The sequence below is a fragment of the Diplotaxodon limnothrissa genome, linkage group LG8, assembly GCF_057381915.1.
Source record: "Diplotaxodon limnothrissa isolate DT_005_m linkage group LG8, D_limnothrissa_male_GT1.1, whole genome shotgun sequence".
Taxonomy (NCBI): Eukaryota; Metazoa; Chordata; class Actinopteri; order Cichliformes; family Cichlidae; genus Diplotaxodon; species Diplotaxodon limnothrissa.
The window spans coordinates 16,292,265-16,311,304 of NC_140603.1; the positions used below are offsets into that span (position 1 = coordinate 16,292,265).

Below are 19,040 nucleotides of genomic sequence, written 5' to 3' on the forward strand. Positions count from 1 at the left end.
CTTTATTACAGGTCGCACATCAGTAAGACTGAGACGCACAGAATTCCCTCATCACTCACTTCTCCTGTCCCACTCAGTCCTTTCTTTTTCCGTTAAGGTAGTGCAAATAGCAACAGCAGAGGTGGGACCAAGTCATTGTTTTGCAAGTCTCACGTCAAGTCTCAAGTAATGTCAGGCAAGTCAGAGTCGAGTCTCAAGTCACTGGTGTAAAAGTCCGAGTCAAGTCACAAGTCTGAAACTTTGAATTTCAAGTCCTTTCGAGTCTTTAAAAAAAAAAAAACGAAAAAATAATGTTGCAGTTATGCTAAATGTAAATATTAGACCATGTAATTTTAAAATCTGTGTTTTTCTCAACACATGACAAAATAGTGAACTTAGAAAATATACACAAATTGTGAAATTGCACCTCTTTAAAATGCAGCTCAATTAAACCTAGCTCCAAGAATAATTTTCACCGACAGTTCTGAGATAAGCTGCATGTTATTCTTGGATGCGGTTGTAGGACCGGCTTTAAAATCGCATGACAAAAATATCATACATATGAAAAAAAAACTGTATCACCAACGTAGCCTGGACAACATTTGCTAGTTAGATGAAGTCAGCTATCTCATCGTAGCATATTTATATGCATATTTATAAGCATACGGTTCTTGGAGTGAGTGCATACACTCATGAAGTTTAGTAACTTCAGGTCACTGCAACAAGCCCAGGTACAGTTTACCGACGGATGGGTGCAGGACCTTGAAATGCACCGTGTAGAACGAAAGACTATTGTACGTATCATAAGTTTACCAGTCTCACAAATCGTCTTCATAAATACACATTCATTAACAGTTTATTAATAGGACCTTTGAGCTCAACGGTAATTAATTAGCAATGGAAATAATTTCTGGTACCCATCACAGAAATGTAGCAGTAACAACAATATTGTATGCTGTAATCGTACTGGGCAATTAGTGATACAAAAAAAACCTGTTTTATCCTGTGAATAAAAGTATATGTTTTTGTCAATGTACCATAATAACAGAAGCGAAACACAATATTGTGTCAGGACAATTCACTATTTATGCACAATAAATAAAGGAGCATAGCGCGACAATTTCTGTTCAGCGCCAGACTTGCTTGTAACCTATATCACTAATTATGTTAACTACAACAGCAGACTGACCTTTGTGTAAATGCTTGGAGCAGACTAACCTGTGAGCTGGAGGGTTCTGGGACGTTATATTTGATCTTTGAATGGCTGCAATCCAGGACACCCGTCGCGTCTTTGTTACTTCGGAAACATGGCTCGAACAATTTCTCTTCAACGACGTAATCCGATAACAACCGATCTCTTTACCCGTCGGCTTCCCGTCGGCTTCCCGTGGCTGTCATGCTATTGCAGTTAATAATACAACAGCTTCTTGACATTTTTGTGTTTCTTTTTATCGCTGTGTAACTGATTTTAGTTGAAAGCCTGCGTGCGCTAGTACCGCTTGCCACGAGTTCCCAGAATCCTTTGCGGTTCTACCCGTGAATGACGTCACATTTTCAATCTATATAATATGCATGTTAAATTTTATATTTGGGGTAAAATATCAAGTCTTTTCAAGTAAACCGGTTCAAGTCCAATTCAAGTCCCAAGTCATTGGTGTAAAAGTCCAAGTCAAGTCACAAGTCTTAGAACATTTTTTCAAGTCAAGTCTAAAGTCATAAAATTAATGACTCGAGTCTGACTCGAGTCCAAGTCATGTGACTCGAGTCCACACCTCTGGGCAACAGTATTTGTAGAAGTATTTGTAGCAGTGAAATAATGAAATAACAACATTTCATTGTTATTTCATTGTTCAAATCCCAAATCTTTGGGATTTGAGCATCCCAAAGAATCAGTTAAGAAAAACAATATTTCTCAAGTCGTTACGGTTCGGCTTAGTGTTTTTCAACAACGAGCTTCCCGATGTTTATAGCGCTGGTGTTATGCAATATTGTCTGTACTCAATGTTACAAAACAAATTCACAGATTAATGTGAGCAAGCAACAACTGGATGACTTTGATAAGCTGTATTTACTCTCACAGGGCAGGTGCTCCAGCAGCAGATACCCCGCAGTGCATCCGACTCTTCTCAGAAAGATTAAAGCTAACCAAATGAAATCTGCCTGGGGAAGGGGCTATCAGTGCAATAAGTTAAAATGGTAAGGGTTGTTTTTTTTAATGTGTCTGGCTGAGAAGAAGTCATTGGGTATAGAGGCTACATCAGAGTTGAGTCTGAGAGCAACCAAGAGAGAGATTACTGAGGATTAATGCAATAAAGGTTGATGCCGGATGTTAGAGGGATCAGGAATGATCAGGGCAAAGGCCAGCCAGTGAGCATTACATCATCAGATTCTTCCTCTGGACTCATCAACCCTCGCTTGGCACTACACCCGTAAGGTTAAATGTGCCCCCCACCCTCCTCTTTAAACACCCTCACTTACATTAGTGTGCCATTAATAGCAGTGAAATCTTGTCACTTTTTTTGTTTCAGTGTCTGAGTCCCAATCCACATAGAAGAACAATCATTTCAAAATAAAAGTAATAATAATAATAGTAATAAAAGACCAGATATTTTGTTACTTATCCATTAAGCATACCAGCAGAGCGAACACTCTCTCTGTGGAGCACCATTCACAGATGTGTGTTTAGTAATTAGGTTCACTTTTGTTCACTGGGAGCATAAGTCCTCATGCCCCATCTGTCTGTCTGTTTGATGCTGTGCCCAGTTTGTCGTGCAGCAACATCTGCCTGGCTGGTGTTCCCCGAATGTGACAGTACAGCTTGTCCCGTGGCACATCCCTGAATTCAGCCCCAATATTTAATCCCAGCTGCGCACACTGTGGATCGGTATGACACAATTACTGATCACCAACTGCAAGAATGAATCAGTCCACAGGTAAAAAAAAAAAAAAAAAGTGTTCACGTGCCTCAAATTTCACTCAACCTTTCTTTTCCTTTCTTTTTTTAATGGATATGGGGTTATAATACTCTTTAATACTTTTAAGCTCCTCTCTGTGTTTTATGTCCATATTTCCGTGAAGTTCCCAACTTACAGAGAGTATTAACCTCAAATAATGGCTCAGACTGTCTCTCTAAAAGGACACGTTCTGGGACATGAACCTCTTTTTTTTGTTTTGGGGGAGGTTTTTTTTTGTTGCTCTTAATACCTTTAAATCTGTTATGCATCAGTCACAAAATCCCACATTTCTGCCTCTTTTCAGTGACATAGTTTCTTAGTGTCCTTCCAAAGTTTTTACTCAATCCTAGCAGAGCAGAGTCCCTAAACTTTTTCATGTTTAAATCACTTCTTTCTGGAGTGAAATGACTGCACGTTACTGGAATGCAAGAAGTCACAAGGACAATATGGTCTACACCTAAATGAGTCTTTGGGTTCCTTTCAGGCAGACACGTAGAACTTTCTTGTTCCACAGATACTCCTGAATCCGTTTCGGATGTTCAGATCAGATGTTTTATTTTGTGCTTTGCCAAAGAAAAGGCAGATCCATGTTACTGCTTCACTTGTTGGAAGTTAGTTACAGATTACCTAATACAACCAGCTCAGGTTAATAATGTACAGTACAGTAGTGACTTAACTTTACATCCTGCTTTGTTGTAACATTGTTTAAATGGTAAGAATAATTTAATAATAATACAAATATAAAAACAATTCCATTTCAACAAACTTCCACTGTATACAGTCTATATCAGGGTTGTCAAACATGAGGCCCAGGGGCCAGAGTGGGCCTGGCAAAGACTACAATCTGGTCCACGAGATGCCTTTGGAAGATATGCATACATTTTTGGACTTTTAATGTTTTGTAACAAGTTTTGGAGTTTTTTCCTGCTGATGAAGACTTTCCTCGTGCCCATTCATTCTATACCAAAGTAATTAAGTAATAGGTAAACAATTAAACACAGAAAGGTTACAGAAGAAATAGAAGTTTCAGTTTTTTACAATAAGTCCACAAAAAAGGTGTGAAGTAACAGGAACTTTCTGATTTTTTCTGTAATCTTACACAGTTATTCCTCACAATCTAAGCCCAAAGAGATGCTGAAGGGTTTCTTTCATTTACTACAGCATTATTTCTTTATCATGTGGAAACACTGAGACATACTTGGACTTCTTTTTCTTATTTTAAGATATTTCAGTGATTAAATATATACTTAGACTTCTTTCCACTGCCCACTAGGATCAAAGTGAACTAAATGAGTTTGACATCCCTGGTATATATGATGAAACATAACAACAGAGTTTTGTTTTTTTAGCACTCTTGTGCTTGAAAAATCATTACAAATTGTAATTCTTTGCATAGCTATAAAATCTGCTCTGAGATCAGTCTGATATTGCTTGTTTTGAGCATCTAATTTTAACATTTGCAAGCCCAGAAAAGAACAACTTCAGTGTTAGTGCGTGTTTGCAGAGGTGCAAATGAATGTTCCTGACTGGCCTTGTCCTCGACTGTCATTGATGGGACATCATTCTGACAAATTCTGCAAAGGAGAAGAAGACGAGGATCAGTTGCTTCACTTCACTGCACTGTTACTCTTTACTGATGTAGGCGAAAGACAGTCTGTACCTTCAAAATCTACGGTGCCATCCCCGTTGTCATCGGCCTCTTTCACTATGGCATCGATTTCTCTCCGGTTCATGTGCTCTCCCATCAGCTTTATCATGGCTGATCGCAGCTCCTCCGTTGTGATCTCTCCATCTCCGTCCATGTCAAACTAACAAGAGGCAGCAAACAGCAGAGAGCAGCTTTTAATCACAGCCGTGATGATAATGATCGCCATCTGGCAGTCTAGAACGCAGGTGGCTGGAAAGTTTCAGAAAAAGCTCTTTACTCTCACCTCTTTGAAGGCGTCTTTCAGCTCCTTCATACCGATCATTCCAGACGTCTCTGCCAGCAGTTTCGGGGCCATCAACTCCACAAAGTCGTCAAAGTCGACTCTGCCACCGACTAGAGGGGAAAAAAGGTTCGACATGTCTGTGGGCTTTTCTGTCTCTCATCAAATCTAGATTAAAGCAATGAAAACAGCCGCTAACTATGGGATTCCTCAACGAATTCAACTTTTAAACAAACACTTTTTTAAGGACTCACGGTTCATGTTGATATTTTGACTCAGCTCGATCAGCTCCATCTCAGTGGGCATATAACCCATTGTCCTCATCAGGTTGCCCAGGTCCTTACAGCTGATCAGCCCGTCCTTGTCTTTATCAAACTCATTGAATGCATCACGCAGCTCTGCAGAGGTTTAAAGTAAAAAAAAATCAAATCATAAAATGAAATGTGCAAAGTGTACAAATGTAGGTAAAAAACAATGACGTAGTCATAAAAATGAGAAAACAAAAAATATTACCATCAATCTCATCATCAGCCAGCTGTCTTGTCTGCACAAAGAAATAATAATTGCTTAACTTCAGTATAATATGAACATTAAGAAGAAACACGGTGCTTTCTAACTACTTATGAATGCAGCAGTTATCACAATCACACAATCACAATAGCAGTTTACATTTCCAGCGCAAAATCCATCAAAACAATAATTAAATTCCTGCAGCTTATACTTACAATGTTTTTCCCTCCCCGCAAGAAAATACACGCTGCCCCCAAGCTCATTTCTGCAAGAGGAAATACAGATGTACTTTTATGAAATGTCAGGAAATCACTGACACACGATGTAGAGCTTGGTGGGTTTTGCTATGAAGACACTACTGCTGAAAAAAGGTCTGTTCACACAATAATTAGTCCAATAAACTCTTGCAATAGTATAAACATGTTATTTATATATACTGTTAAAATTTCTTAAAAACTTTACAGGTTACTGACATCTTCTAAATAAAAAAGTTTTAAAGAGATGTTACCTTCCTCAGATGAATTCTGTTTGTCAGCCAAACGCATCATAAATAAGCTCTCTGGAGCTGAGGACCTGCAGCTGACCTGTGCAGTGCAAAAACTACCCTGCCTTCCTCCTCTTGCTTAGTCTTCTCAGTGTGAGCGCTGTCTCTGATTAACCGCAACAGCTTGTGCCTCTCAGTGTGTCGCGACCCTTTGTGCCCAGACTGCCGGGATGCTTGGAAATTGTATGAGGGTGTGTGTGGCTGCATCCAGACGTGGGGGGAGGAGTCAGCGGTGTGACCGGAGGAAAGCGGGATCAGGGATGAAAGAGATGATGCCCTGGTTTCCTGCTGAGTGGTGACATCACAAACTTTATTGGTATCTGAACCCAGAGCCGACCGAAAATATGCGATATGATGAAGTCAGCTAAGAGGTGCTTTTCTATGCATTGAAGTAATTACAGTGTCCTTCTACTCACTCATGTTTTATGCAGGAGATGCAACACGAGCCTATCATTGTGAATAACTGTTTCAAGTGCAGCATAAAAGAACCAGGGCTATCACTCACACCTGCACTTTATAGCCGTTTATTTGTCAGATACTCATAATTAATGATTTATTATTAGTTTAAATACCTTTCATGGACCTGAAGAAACATCTACAATTTGCTTTTCTAAGTTGAAAAATGTTGGTGACAAATCTACGTTTGAAATCAGCAAAAGTTTCATTTTTAATAAAAACTGTCACAGTGGTCTCTCACCTCTGTGTGAATAACAGGCTCATAAAATCACCACACAATAATGTAGCAATCTCTTTTAATTTGTAATCATTTCAGAATCTAAAGTATTTCTTAAAATTCCTGTAACACTTTAAATGTTTTAAATTTAACAGGATTTTGCTTTTCAGTGTTCTTAGTGTAACTTTGGGGGAAATGTCATAATTGAAACAGAACTACAAACATGTCTTTGGACAAACTGATATCTGAAAGTAAAAAAAAAGTTATATCCTGCAAAATCTTCTCATCAGGACGCTAACAGGTAATTTATATGAAGTTTGCAGCAAAAGTCAGTGTTCATCAAAGACTACAAATAAAGTTACATGTTTATGATCATTGATTGTTTCTGGATTTTGTGGCTTTATTTATATTTTGTGCTGCAGAACACGTGACAGTAACACAATAAAAGAATAGATGGTCATTTGGCTCATCGCTCTGTTGTTCCAGCCCTGATTATTTTCAAAGACATCAGAGTGAAACCCCAAACGGATTTGTGTGTCCTTCTGGGACTGAACCAGAGATCGTTTCTTTGTTAGGGAAATGTGAAAACCAGCTAACTGCAAAGGCTAGTATAGAGGCTTTTCTTTAAATTATACGTTTAGTTATGTGCAGATCTCATATATAGGTATAACAACATCATTTGTTTCTTTTTCCTTTTCTTTGTTCTTTTATTGTTGAAGAAATCAGTTTCCCCCTGTCAATTACAAGATACTCCAACAACAAAGCCTGCTTCATCCTCCTTGGGACCAACATTTACTAAATAAATATCACGTTGTGTTCATGAACACCTACCCCAAAGTAGGAAAGCTACACTGCTATTGCAGGTATAATATTCTTAAACTAACAATAATATTTGCTATGCTGCAAAAGAAAATCACAAATACTGTAAAACAGAAAAATACACTTATAAGCAAAGCTGAGTAATAAGCTGCCAGAGTTACTGCTGCTGCTCAGAGCATTTTCCTCTGTGTTGAACCTGCTTCACATGTCCCATAAATGACTTTAATTGTGATTTAACAGTGTTCACGACATCTTCAGGTTTCGTGTGGGGAGAATTTTGTTTCTTGTTCTTCTTTTTTTAAATAGAATATTAAATTCCACATATGAGTAATTTGTATAATCTACATCAGGTATGTTTTTTCCAATTTATTTTAGTTCTTCGGGGGAAGAAAAATCACACTGATTATATAGAAGTCTCAAGAACCCACAAAACCTTGTGTATCAAACATGATACACTAGCTTTAACGGTTAAAATTTCACCATAAGTGACAAATATGGCTGGATAGTTTGTTTGCTGAAGCTCTTTATCTAAACAGCTTGGGGGGGGGGGGTTCCACCAAAACCATGTAAATGTTTAGTCTGATATTTTTAGATGAGCTGAAACACTAAACGGTCTCGGTGGCGTGCATGTCCTCTTCTCCTGACCATTTTCTCTTTGCATGCCTTCCTGTTATGTAAATTTACCAGAAATCTGTTTGCATAAGAAGCATAATCTGCTGGGCAATGCAACAGGAACCAATAATGATTTATCATCCTTTTTTTTACCCTCTCCTCAGTCGTTGCAGTGGTGGGCCAGCTGAGGGGTTATGCAGGATCACATCCACAGCTGCTGAAAAAATGTCTGTGGAGGGGAGGGCAGGAGGTATATGGGTGAAGAGAGCCTGATTTAGAAAAAACTATAGGAGGGAGAGAAACTTCACATCAGCTGTAGGCTGATGAAAAATATGTTATTTGATTAATAAGTAGACCAAGATGCTATCAATGCCACGTTTGTAATAGCAATGGCAATTTTATTCGTATAGTACATTTCATTACATGAAACTCAATGTGCTCAACACAGGATAACATAAAAACCAGAGCAGGTTTACGATGCCTAAAGGCTGTAAAAACAGCAAAAATTAAATTATGAATCCTACAAGTGTGACTCCCTCAGCTGTGTTACCCTTTCATAAGAAAGTTCTTTGTGGGAGTGTTACAGCCTGACCAGCCTCTGAGAATCACAACATACATAAAGGTTTAGGGGAAAATATTTCTTTTGTGTGTGTGTGTGTGTGTGTGTGTGTGTGTGTGTGTGTGTGTGTGTGTGTGTGTGTGTGTGTGTGTGTGTGTGTATCATCTGTGCACAACACAGATTATACTGAGTGGATTAAGACAGCAAGTGCCGTGCCAAACAAGCCATATGTGTGATTGCGATGACGTGTCGCTGCGTGCAGACATCATCTGAAATCAAATCAGGTTGAATGAAGGAAAACAACAAAATCCATTTAAGTGAAAAGGGATTTGGGGGGAAAAAATCGCATTTAATAGTCGCTGAAAAAGCTCTACCCCTACACACTGGTAACAAATACCTGAAACATTGTAGCCTATGTACTGGTCTTGATTTTAAATAATGGCTTACTGATGCTGGTAGGTCACTGCTAGACATGTCTGTCCTTCTGTTAGGTTATGCAACAGCATCACTATATAGCATTTTTAATTCTCAGTAAGGATTATATAGTAGTTTTGGAAAAATCCCGCAATCTCATCACGCTATAGCATCAGAAATTTCTCCATAAAGATTGCATAATGATCTGTCATCCCAAATGCTGGCCACTATGATAAGGAAAGAATAAACAACTTTATTAATATGCACTGAGCTAAGCTTTAAATACTTACATCACTATGTATGATGTAATTATTAAGAGAGCTTAATTATTGTTTTCTGAATCAAATCCTCTCATTTATTTATTAATTTTTTCTCACCTTCACAAAGGAGCACATCGAAGAGGACACGCAATCTACTGTGTAATCTATTTATGAGGCTGGCCTGCAGATGTTTAAGGACATAATGTAGGCCAATATAAAAATACGTGCACCAAAGGTGTTTTCTCGTACTTGCTGTGTGTGTTTCAGGCAATGCTGACAATCAGTCAGCATGAGTTGATGGTTGATTTATAGCAACAGTGGACTTTTATGTAATTTTGCAATGCATTTTTTTCAGAAATAACATTTTCTGGACGCAGATGATTATTTGTGTTATTACAAATCATTAATACATGCTAATATTAAAACATTTTATCTATATTTGTAAGAGCAACTTTACAAAATTGGTCTTACATATAATATGAACTTTTATCTTTAGATTTCTACAGCGTCTGTCTGATTAATAAAGATTTCATTCATTCATTCGTTTGTTTTGTATCCCATATGGTACACGTGCTGTTTACAGGATGACTGCAGAAAGATTAGCATTAAAACAACTGAAATTACTACTGAAACTACTGAACAAGTCCAAGTAGTTTAAGAAGGGAAAACTTACCAAACTCTCACAGTTAAATTGCATAAAATGAATGTTGAGAGTCTATTATCAATGGGATAGGCCCCAGAGCCCCTGCGATCCTTATTTAAAGTAAGTCAAAGGAGATGGATGGATGGATGGAGTTCAGAATAGTTACTACAATTCAAACAGTACTTTGAAGCAATTTTACTTCCAGTCTTAAAGATATAACTTGATTTTATTTAGCCTTGTTTTTGTTTTGTTTTTTATGTGGGACATTACTAAGAGATTTTTATACCACTTGATGCTTTGTGGAATCATTTAGTCCTCTAGAATCAGTAGAGGAGGATGTTAGCCGAAGCTAATGTCCATTACGAACAAGACATCTCACCCCTGTATGAGCCTGTGGAGGCCATGAGTGGCTCCTTCAGCAGTAGACGGTTACAGCCACTGTGTAGGACCTAGTACCAACACAGGTCCTTTGTCCTGGAAGCAATCCGACTGTTCAATATGCACATAAATACCTGAGAAATCACTCACATAGTGGCATTGTAAAGTGCTTTGGGTGCCTTGAAAAGCGCTATATAAATCCAATCCATTATTATTATTATTATCACATTGCACTTTATGTACATATAATTACTGTGACAGGTCTTTTAGTGTATATATTAGCCTATATTTTATTTTTGCTTTATTTTATTTTATTGTCTTTTTACATGTTTTTTGATTGTTTTTAGCGGTTTTAGCATTTTTGCGCCTTATTTTTTTTCATTGTTTTCTAATATATCCACAATTATCTTGTTATTTCTGATCATTTTGCGGCCGTAGCAAGTGTAGATTAATAAAGTTCCTTTCTATCTGTCTAATTCTGAGATTCCTAATCTGAAATTTTGAGATACCTGTCCTAAATATTTAAATTATGGTCATAGTTTTGTTTTGTTTTATTTATTTTGACTGAAATACGCTTCCACATTAGTTAACTATACGAACCCTGATAAATAATGCGAGCTGCTCTTACCAGTTCAGTTATGTTTTTGCGAACCTCCTCGGCCACGTGAGGATACTATTTACACCTCACGTGTTCGTTTGAAAGGCGTCGAAGAAGAGCAACTTCCGTTTTCCGCTCGGCTCCCGCCCCGCTCCGCCATCATGAAGTCCTGAACAAAAACGGATGAGAGTCGAGCAAAATGGGGATAACACGAACTGTTGATGAAATCCGCCGACAACATTATCGTAATGACAGTGCACAGTGCTGAGCGGAGCGGAGCTGTCCATTTGAATGCACCAGCCTCCCACTGAAAGCGTCCCCGGCAGCTCCTGGCGTTGCGTTATTTAGTTAGCGCTGGTGCTAACAGCAGCCAGAGCTAGCCGCTGATTTTCTCTGGACGTCGACGCTGCTGCTAGGTTAGCTGGCAGGCGTCGGTCTAGCTAGCTGTCACTTAAACTGACTGCCACTTGACTCATGTCAAGTCGCACACGCCTGCTAGCTGTCCAATTGACTGGGGGCATCAGGATGGAGAGGGGTTTAAGTAAAAGCATCGACAGGCAGAATGTGGTTTATTGGTGTTGAATAGACACCAGCACCGAGGAAAGAGGAGTGAAGACCACTATTTTCCAGGCAGGCCGGTTAGCTAGCTTCAGAGCTAGCTACAGTGGATCCCAAAAGCCACGGTAAGACGTGCTATAAATCATTCAACATGCGGGGCTGTGAGCGCATCCCACCCCGTTTGCAGGGGAGACACCGGCTAGCATGATTAGCTGCCTGATTTTCAGATCTTGGGGAGTTTGACATTGACGTGGAAGCTTGTTGTTGGCCTGCACCTTGAACATTCTTGAGTTGTTGTCAAGCTGCTGTTGAATACATGTGGATTTCTATAGAAAGCAGCAGCTTGGGTAGCCTAATTGAGCAGCCGAGTGCAAAAAGCCGTCTAGCTCGCTCAGCTGATGCTGATGGCAAGCACATATATGGATAATTGCTTATGTGCCTGACCAGTCAAACACAGTAGACATGTTTTGCACAATAGGTCTGTGCTTCTCTGATGTTATAAAATGCATGTATGTTAAAGAGAGAATCATTGGTGAAACCATGTAATTGTGGCAGACGTTGTGTGGCGTTAACGAGACATGGATGGTTTAGTTAAAATGATTACAAGCTTCCTTTTGCCTTAGTTACAGTCGTCAGAGAAGTTCCCATTTTTAAAGGGAACCTAATGCTTCCCGTTTGTCAGAATCAAAATGGCCAAGTGAGTCTTGGTATTTTCATGTTCAAGGGTTTGGAAAAAACTTGAGCTTGATTGGTGACTGTGAACTTACAAAATTGCAAAAGCTGCCATTGCCCATTTATCAAGGTGTTAACCCTTGATAAAATCTTAATGACTCATGATGACCTAACTTGTTCCAGGCTGCTAACTTTGACACCAGGGAGAAGTTGTTATCTGCACTGCAGCTACACAAAAACATTCACCATTGTACTGTGCATGTGAGTGTATCATCAGTTGGCTTTTCCAATATTTTTTCTTTGGTAAAGATATATCAGCTATATTTATTCAGCATTTCCAAAAAATATCTTTTCCATAACCACACTTGGGGGTTGGGGTGGGGATTGGTTCACATATAAGAATGCGTTGATTTTGACCTTCAGAAAACATCTGATGGTTCTTGCTAGAATTCAGAGACAGACATCACGTTTCATCTTTGTTATTTCAAGGTTTATAGTCTAATATCAGCTCTCTCAGTAGGACATACTTTTAGTGTGGGGTAGTAATCGCCCACATATTTAAACGTGGTCTTCCTCACCCATTTAGCCATATCATTGTTTTTGCTCATGATAGCTCTCCAAAGCATAGTGGTTACATGGTGTTCTACTTAAAACTGGTAAATCTTGTCATGTTGTTCCCACACAGGAAGCAAAGCATGGGGCTGCTAAACTGGTTGGCAGTTTTTATGTGGAATTTGGCCTGATGTTGTCTGGTGGTTTTCAACATTTCGAAAGCTGTATGGAAAGTCAGACAGGGCCAAGTTAATGCTACAAAATGTAGTCCTCAATTTGCTTGTTGGTCACAGTTCATTAAGAAGAAAGAAAGAAACGGCTTAGGGGGGAAAAGAGATCCTGTCAATATATTGCAGTTGGTCTTTTGAAGTTCTTGGCTGTTGGTATCGGCCTCAGAAATCCAGTCTCACTGATGCTCTGCAATACACTACACAGTCAGTTTGATGCCTGCTTCTCCTTATAATCATATGAACTTTAATTCATGTATTTCTATAAGGCCTATCAGAATACTGTGCAAGTGTGTACAAATGCAAATCAAACCAAGTGTGAGTCACTATGTTAACATTTTGATAGGAAAAGAAAAGCAATCCAGCCCACCTGGTTGTTCAACCTACCCGTCTGTGTTTTGTTCTTCAGTTTTAACAGAAGCACACCTTTTATCTTGTCGCAGTTGCTGTGTGGTTTTGTGCGCGGGCTGCTGAAGGACCAATGACAACATCATTGTATGAGAGCAGTCTTTTGTTCAGCATTGAGAAAGAAAATAATATCAAATAGTCCAGTTTTTGTTTTTTGTTTTTTTTAAATCATAGTTTCATGTGTCAGGGAGATTAAAGAAGCCATTAAAGAAAGAATAACTCGAGGAAAAAGATGTTGCATCTACCATTTTAAGATCATTTTGGATCTTTAAAATTGATTATGTGCTTCAAAAATGATGTTTGTTTCCCTGTACTGAAGCTAAAGCCATATATTCTGTGTTTGGTGAAAATATAGCAATTAAAAAAACGTATATCTTATTTCAGCGAATAAATAGAAAGCTGCTTTCAGCTTCTCCCTTATTCACAAGGCGGCCGCCACAGTGGCTACCTCCACTTGTTTGATTTCTCTCTCTTCCTGGGATCGAACCAGAGAGCTTTTGCTTGTTAGGCAGATGTATAAAACACTTCATTATGGAGTCACAAATCTCAGTGTTAAACAAAAAAAAAAAAAGTCATACAGCGGTAAGTGTGGCCAGCCATGTTCACCATAAATGTAGAGACAGACAAAGATTCAGTAGCCTGTAGAGCCACCTTTGGCAGCAATAACTTGAAGTAATGGTTTTATGTATGACTTTATCAGTCTCTCACATGATTGTGGGGAAATTCTTGCCCACACGTTGCTGCTGTGCTTGGGATCACTGTCTTGTTGTATGACTTAATGTCAGCCAAGCTTTAGCGGTCAGACAGATGGTCTCACATTTGACTCTAGAATACTTTGGTATACAGAGGAGTGCATGGTTGACTCACTGACTGCAGTGTGCCCAGATCCTGTGCAAAACAAGCCCATATCATCACACCTCCTCAACCGCGCTTTATCGTCGATATGAGGTGTTAGTGCTGATATGCCGCCTGGTTTTCTCCTCACGTCGCAAAACATCTCCACTTTGGTCCCGTCTGTCTAAAGCACATTGCTCCAGAAGTCTTGTGGTTTGTTCACATGCTGCTTTGAAAACCTAAGCTATGAGCTTCTTTTTAGAGAGAGGAAGCTTTCTCCTGCCAACTCTTCCAAACAAGCCAATGTGCTGTCATGAACTTTAACATTTAAAATGCTAACTGGGGCCTGTAGAGTTCTTGTTTTTGTTCTTCTGAGCATTTAATGGTCTGATCTTGAATTTGTTGGGACATTCCCTGCTGGGAAGATTGTGGCATTGTGTTAACACACATCTGAATGCTCCAGACCAGCAAACTGTCAAAACTTCTGCTTTTTTTAGAGTGCATTTAATCGGTGGCTGCTGATTACACCATGGAGTCCTATGAGCTCTTTTCACACATATGCACATTGATGAGCCACAAGATTAAAACCATAAAAGTCACTTTTGTGCCACCAAGAAATAAAAGATCCCACCTGTCATGACATGATCAAAGGGGCCTCTTTGGTGTGGCAGCACACACTGCCACACCAAAGAGGTGTGGCAGGTGGTTACAGGATGGGGCCTTCACGTGAATATGTTATAGGATCAGCATTGGTTAATCAGTATATGAGGGTTTCTATTCTACTTTATAAGTATAAACCAAAGTGGGTTGCTCCTAAGAAGCAGAACAGCAAATAATGGATGGATCTGCAGAGCAGTGTGTTGGTCACATTGGTGGGAAAGTTGGCGCATCCTCATGTGAAGTGAAAAATATCTTTCAGTTGATGTTTGTTTGTTTTTGTTTTTATTTGTGTGTCCACTACAGAGGACATTAACAAATAGGCCGGGTCTCAGGAGGCTATGATTGCATGATGATGCATTGCAATTGAATATTGCTGTTCTCGCTGGCCTGCAACTGAAAAACTAGTATTTTACAATGTATAATTTAATGCTAGTTAACTGTTGGATCTAAGATGTTACACAGCCACCCATTAGTAGCCAGGACTGCAGCTCTGGCAGACGGCTTGACTCCTCTCTGTGTGATGGGAAGTTGTGAACAAGAAGTGTGGATGGCAGCCCTGCCTAGCCGGTGCAGTTCTGCAGTATTGTGATCACGAGAAAAAGGATGTATGTAGGTTGTGTCACAGTAAACTGGTATCTAAGAGCTCTGCTGTAGCAATGCAAAAGCACATTCTGTTCACGTGTGTGGACGTTACCCCACGAGGAGAGAACGCTAACACTGCTTATGTTAGCCACACGCAGCAGTCTGTGTGTGCAGTGTTCTGCTCAGTGCAGCGTGCCACACATTTTAGAAACATTAAAAAGATGTTCCAGGTCTTCAAGAAATTGATCAGGACCATCCTTTGATATAGTGCTGCAATTCTGCAAGCTTCGTACGTACATTACAAGACAGTCTTCTGCAATACATGAAAATATCTGTGTAGGAGAAGAAGAAAAAGCATTAATAGGGTTTAAATGATTACATGATATGTAAGAGAAATTCTGTATTTCCTTAAAAAGAAAGAAAGAAAAGAAATAACATGGGTGTAAGCCCAGATTTGTGCTTTGTACTGCTTTCCCCTTTCATCTTTGGTTGAGAACAATATATTTTTTAAATGGCATGAGTGACATCAGTGTCAACAATTTCCACCACAGAGATCTAAGTGTGTCGACTTCATGTGACAGACTAGACCGTGTTTCCGAGGCAACTCGTGCTTTCAGCACAAATGTTGGTATCCTTTCCAAATAACAGATGCTCACCCAGTGTGTCTCTTCCACGCTCACCAGGCGCTGGCCATGCCGTCGAGTGTGCGGGCCGGGAGCCTGAAGGACCCGGAGGTGGCTGAGCTCTTCTCGAGGGAGGATCCCGAGAAGTTCTTCACGGACCTGAGGGAGATCGGCCACGGGAGCTTCGGAGCAGTGTACTTTGTAAGTTAGTTTTCTTAGGGTTTGGCTCTTTAATAGAAATGTGATAGAGTGCACACAAGAGCCCTAAGTGTGCTTTCCCCTGAGTGCAGGCTTAAATGTGAAGGCCTGTTACTTAATGTGATTTCAGATACTTGTGTTCATTTATCGGTTTGAATTGTGTGTTTGATCTTTGTCAGCTCTGCAACAGAGTTGTAGGTGTGTAGTTATGTTCGTTTGAATTCAGTAGTAGGAAAATGTTCAGGTATGTGTTTTTAACATGCAGCTTACCTGAAGGCATATAAACATGGGGACAGGCTACGGACAAATAACGCTGACTGAGTACGCTGAAAATCGGTTTTTGAATTCTGGAGTTTGGATGATATTTTAGTTTTCAGTCACACACTGACTCAGTCATCTGGCAAACTTTAAAAAGTGCTCTGCTTGTTATAAATTTAAGACTGCAGTCTCTGAGTAGTTAGCATGGTGTTCATAATGTTGTATACAGCTGTTCTTCACTGAATTTATATAATGTAAGCATGAGAATGCAGGTGAAATGAAAATCATTACCTTTGTATATATATTATCGTCTTATTAATGTCTAATTATTTCTCTGGCTTTGTTTTTCTTCTTATGTAAGTTGATCAGTGTTTTGGCGCCATAGACAACAGTGTAGGCTCAGTTCTTCCTGCATATAAACCATTTCAGCGCCCACCTGAGAGGTTATTACTTCCCTCATAGGAAGTTACTATAAATAAAAGATCTTACTAAGTAAGGTAACATGACTCATTACCTAAACTACAGGCAGGCCAGTCGTGCTTATGTGCATAGGCGCATTTTAAACAACAAAAACCTGGACAGGCAAAATTTTCATAGCGTAATTTAAAAAAAATTTCATACTTTGATTTTTGCATTGTTTTTTGGGGAGATTTCACTTGGTTCAAATGTAATTACTGCTATAAATCTTGCTGAAGTCGGAGTGATTGATGCTAAGAAAAGCTAAGCGCAGCAAAGAAGAATAGCTGACAGATGGCGGTACTTCTATTAAGAGCACAAGCTGGATAAACCTGTCGACTGAAGATGGAAGAAGGAAAAAGTAAAAACACAGTGCAAGTCGGGGAAGGAGAACAACTTTTCAGAGCAGGATAAAAGTCCCTGTTTAATGAAGGGTGAAAAGCAGCCAGTCATGGATGAAGGGATGATAGGAGGGCAGAGGAGAAGAGGGAAGGAAGCTCTGCAGAAATGCTCGTTTTATGTAATGGCCATTTCTTTGTTGTATTTAATGTGAGGAGCATTGATGGATGTGTCTCAAGTGCTTTGTGGAATAAATGCTGCACTGATGCTCTCAGCCAGGTTTAAGTGTTTGAGTTTTGCTTGCAATTAACTTTGTGTGGAAGGAAAAGAAAACAAGGCGAGGGCGTCTGTGCTATTTAAAGAAATAGTGACAAAGATGGTTCGAGCAGCATCCAAAGCTTCAAAAAATTTACTGCATGTTGTCCTTAAATTTTCCCTACTAGGCCCACGACATCCGCACAAATGAGGTGGTGGCCATCAAGAAGATGTCCTATAGTGGCAAACAGTCCAATGAGGTAAGACCTGGCGACTCTCTAATGGCTGGTCTGCTGCAGATGTAATATCTTATGGATAGAGTGATGAAGGCTCTGTTCGTATCCTAGAAATGGCAGGATATCATCAAGGAAGTGAAGTTCCTCCAGAAACTGCGCCACCCCAACACTGTGGAGTACCGTGGCTGCTACCTGAGAGAGCACACAGCCTGGGTGAGTGTGTGCAAAAGCTGTGCACTCATCAGTGTTGTGTTAATCAAATGAATGATTTTAAAAGTGACTTGCTTAGGAGGTCGTTAAAGATGTTAACATTCCCAGTACCACACATTTAAAAAATAAAACAAAGAATATAGTTGGGGATATTTCAGCATCCACTTTAAACACATTTCTTTTTTATGCACATATTTGGGCCACCAATGGCCTGTAAAAATACACCCAGAACTTTGTCCCCTCTGCAGTATTCCTGTGTTCATTTTCACTATATTTGAAAAATGTCAAAGATGAGTAAAAGCAGTGCTGTGATTGATAAATAAATACTCAATTTATCGTTTTATTTTTATTTCAACTTGAGATCATAACAACCATCAAATTTGGTTCTCTCACCCCTCGACTTACTCTCCCCCCTTAGCTCCGTCTTTCACATCCTCTCTCTCTCTCTCTCTCTCTCTCGATCAGGAAGAGAGCAGCCTTTTGTTTCAGTGTGAATAAAAACATGAAACGTTGACCATTTGTTCTAATATTGAAACCGGTTTCTGGTACTTCCTCCTTTTTTCTGTGCAGCTTGAGGCAAGTTGCAGTTGCCACAGAGTCTGTTTGTTTCACTGTGACTGCAGGAATTAAATATAGTCTCTGGTTTCTGCAGCCAAAAAGCAGTTTTTCGTTCCAGATATCCTCAAAAGGCTCTCAGTCCCTGGAGAAAGTTGATGTGGCAAAAAACAAAAAAGCTCTAAAAATGACATCATTGTAATTAACTGGTGTGTTTTTTAACAAAACATATTAGTGCATTTCAGAAAATTAGAATGAAGTGAAAGTTTTGTTTGTTTTTTTACATATTCATCCAAAAATTAAAGTATTAAAAGCCTTTTGTGTGAGTATGCCTTGTAGTGCATGGAAATGAGCAGCCCTTGTAATAAAACTACAATATTTTAGTATATTAGTGTTTGAACAGTGGCATTGAGTGCGTCTCTCTATATAGTTGAGTACATGTAACCACAGTTATAGAGACGACTGGACTGTTCTCCAGATGATCTCTGATACACTCCACAAGGAGGGGAAGCCGCAGGATGTTGTTGCTGAACGTCTGGCTGTTCG

At 39.4% G+C, this 19,040-nt stretch overlaps 2 protein-coding genes across 3 annotated transcripts in view; one reads left to right on the forward strand and one right to left on the reverse strand.

Moving 5' to 3' along the window:
- Window positions 1–4,478: 4,478 nt before the first annotated feature.
- On the reverse strand, window positions 4,479–5,919 carry cabp5a (calcium binding protein 5a). Its single transcript, XM_085360688.1, has 7 exons — window positions 5,880–5,919; window positions 5,587–5,636; window positions 5,375–5,405; window positions 5,116–5,259; window positions 4,865–4,974; window positions 4,594–4,741; window positions 4,479–4,507 (listed from the first exon to the last, which is right to left on the reverse strand). Exons 1-7 carry the CDS (start codon window positions 5,917–5,919, stop codon window positions 4,479–4,481), a joined length of 552 nt encoding a protein of 183 aa, XP_085216814.1.
- Window positions 5,920–11,017: 5,098 nt separating this feature from the next.
- Window positions 11,018–19,040, forward strand: part of taok2b (TAO kinase 2b) — a 29,916-nt gene continuing 21,893 nt past the window's right edge. For both annotated transcript variants that reach the window (XM_085361388.1, XM_085361387.1), the window contains exons 1-4: window positions 11,018–11,554; window positions 16,048–16,188; window positions 17,682–17,753; window positions 17,841–17,942. In XM_085361388.1, the coding sequence (XP_085217514.1) occupies window positions 16,057–16,188; window positions 17,682–17,753; window positions 17,841–17,942 (306 nt within the window). In that variant the 5' untranslated portion in view covers window positions 11,018–11,554; window positions 16,048–16,056. The remainder of the gene's footprint in view (window positions 11,555–16,047; window positions 16,189–17,681; window positions 17,754–17,840; window positions 17,943–19,040) is intronic.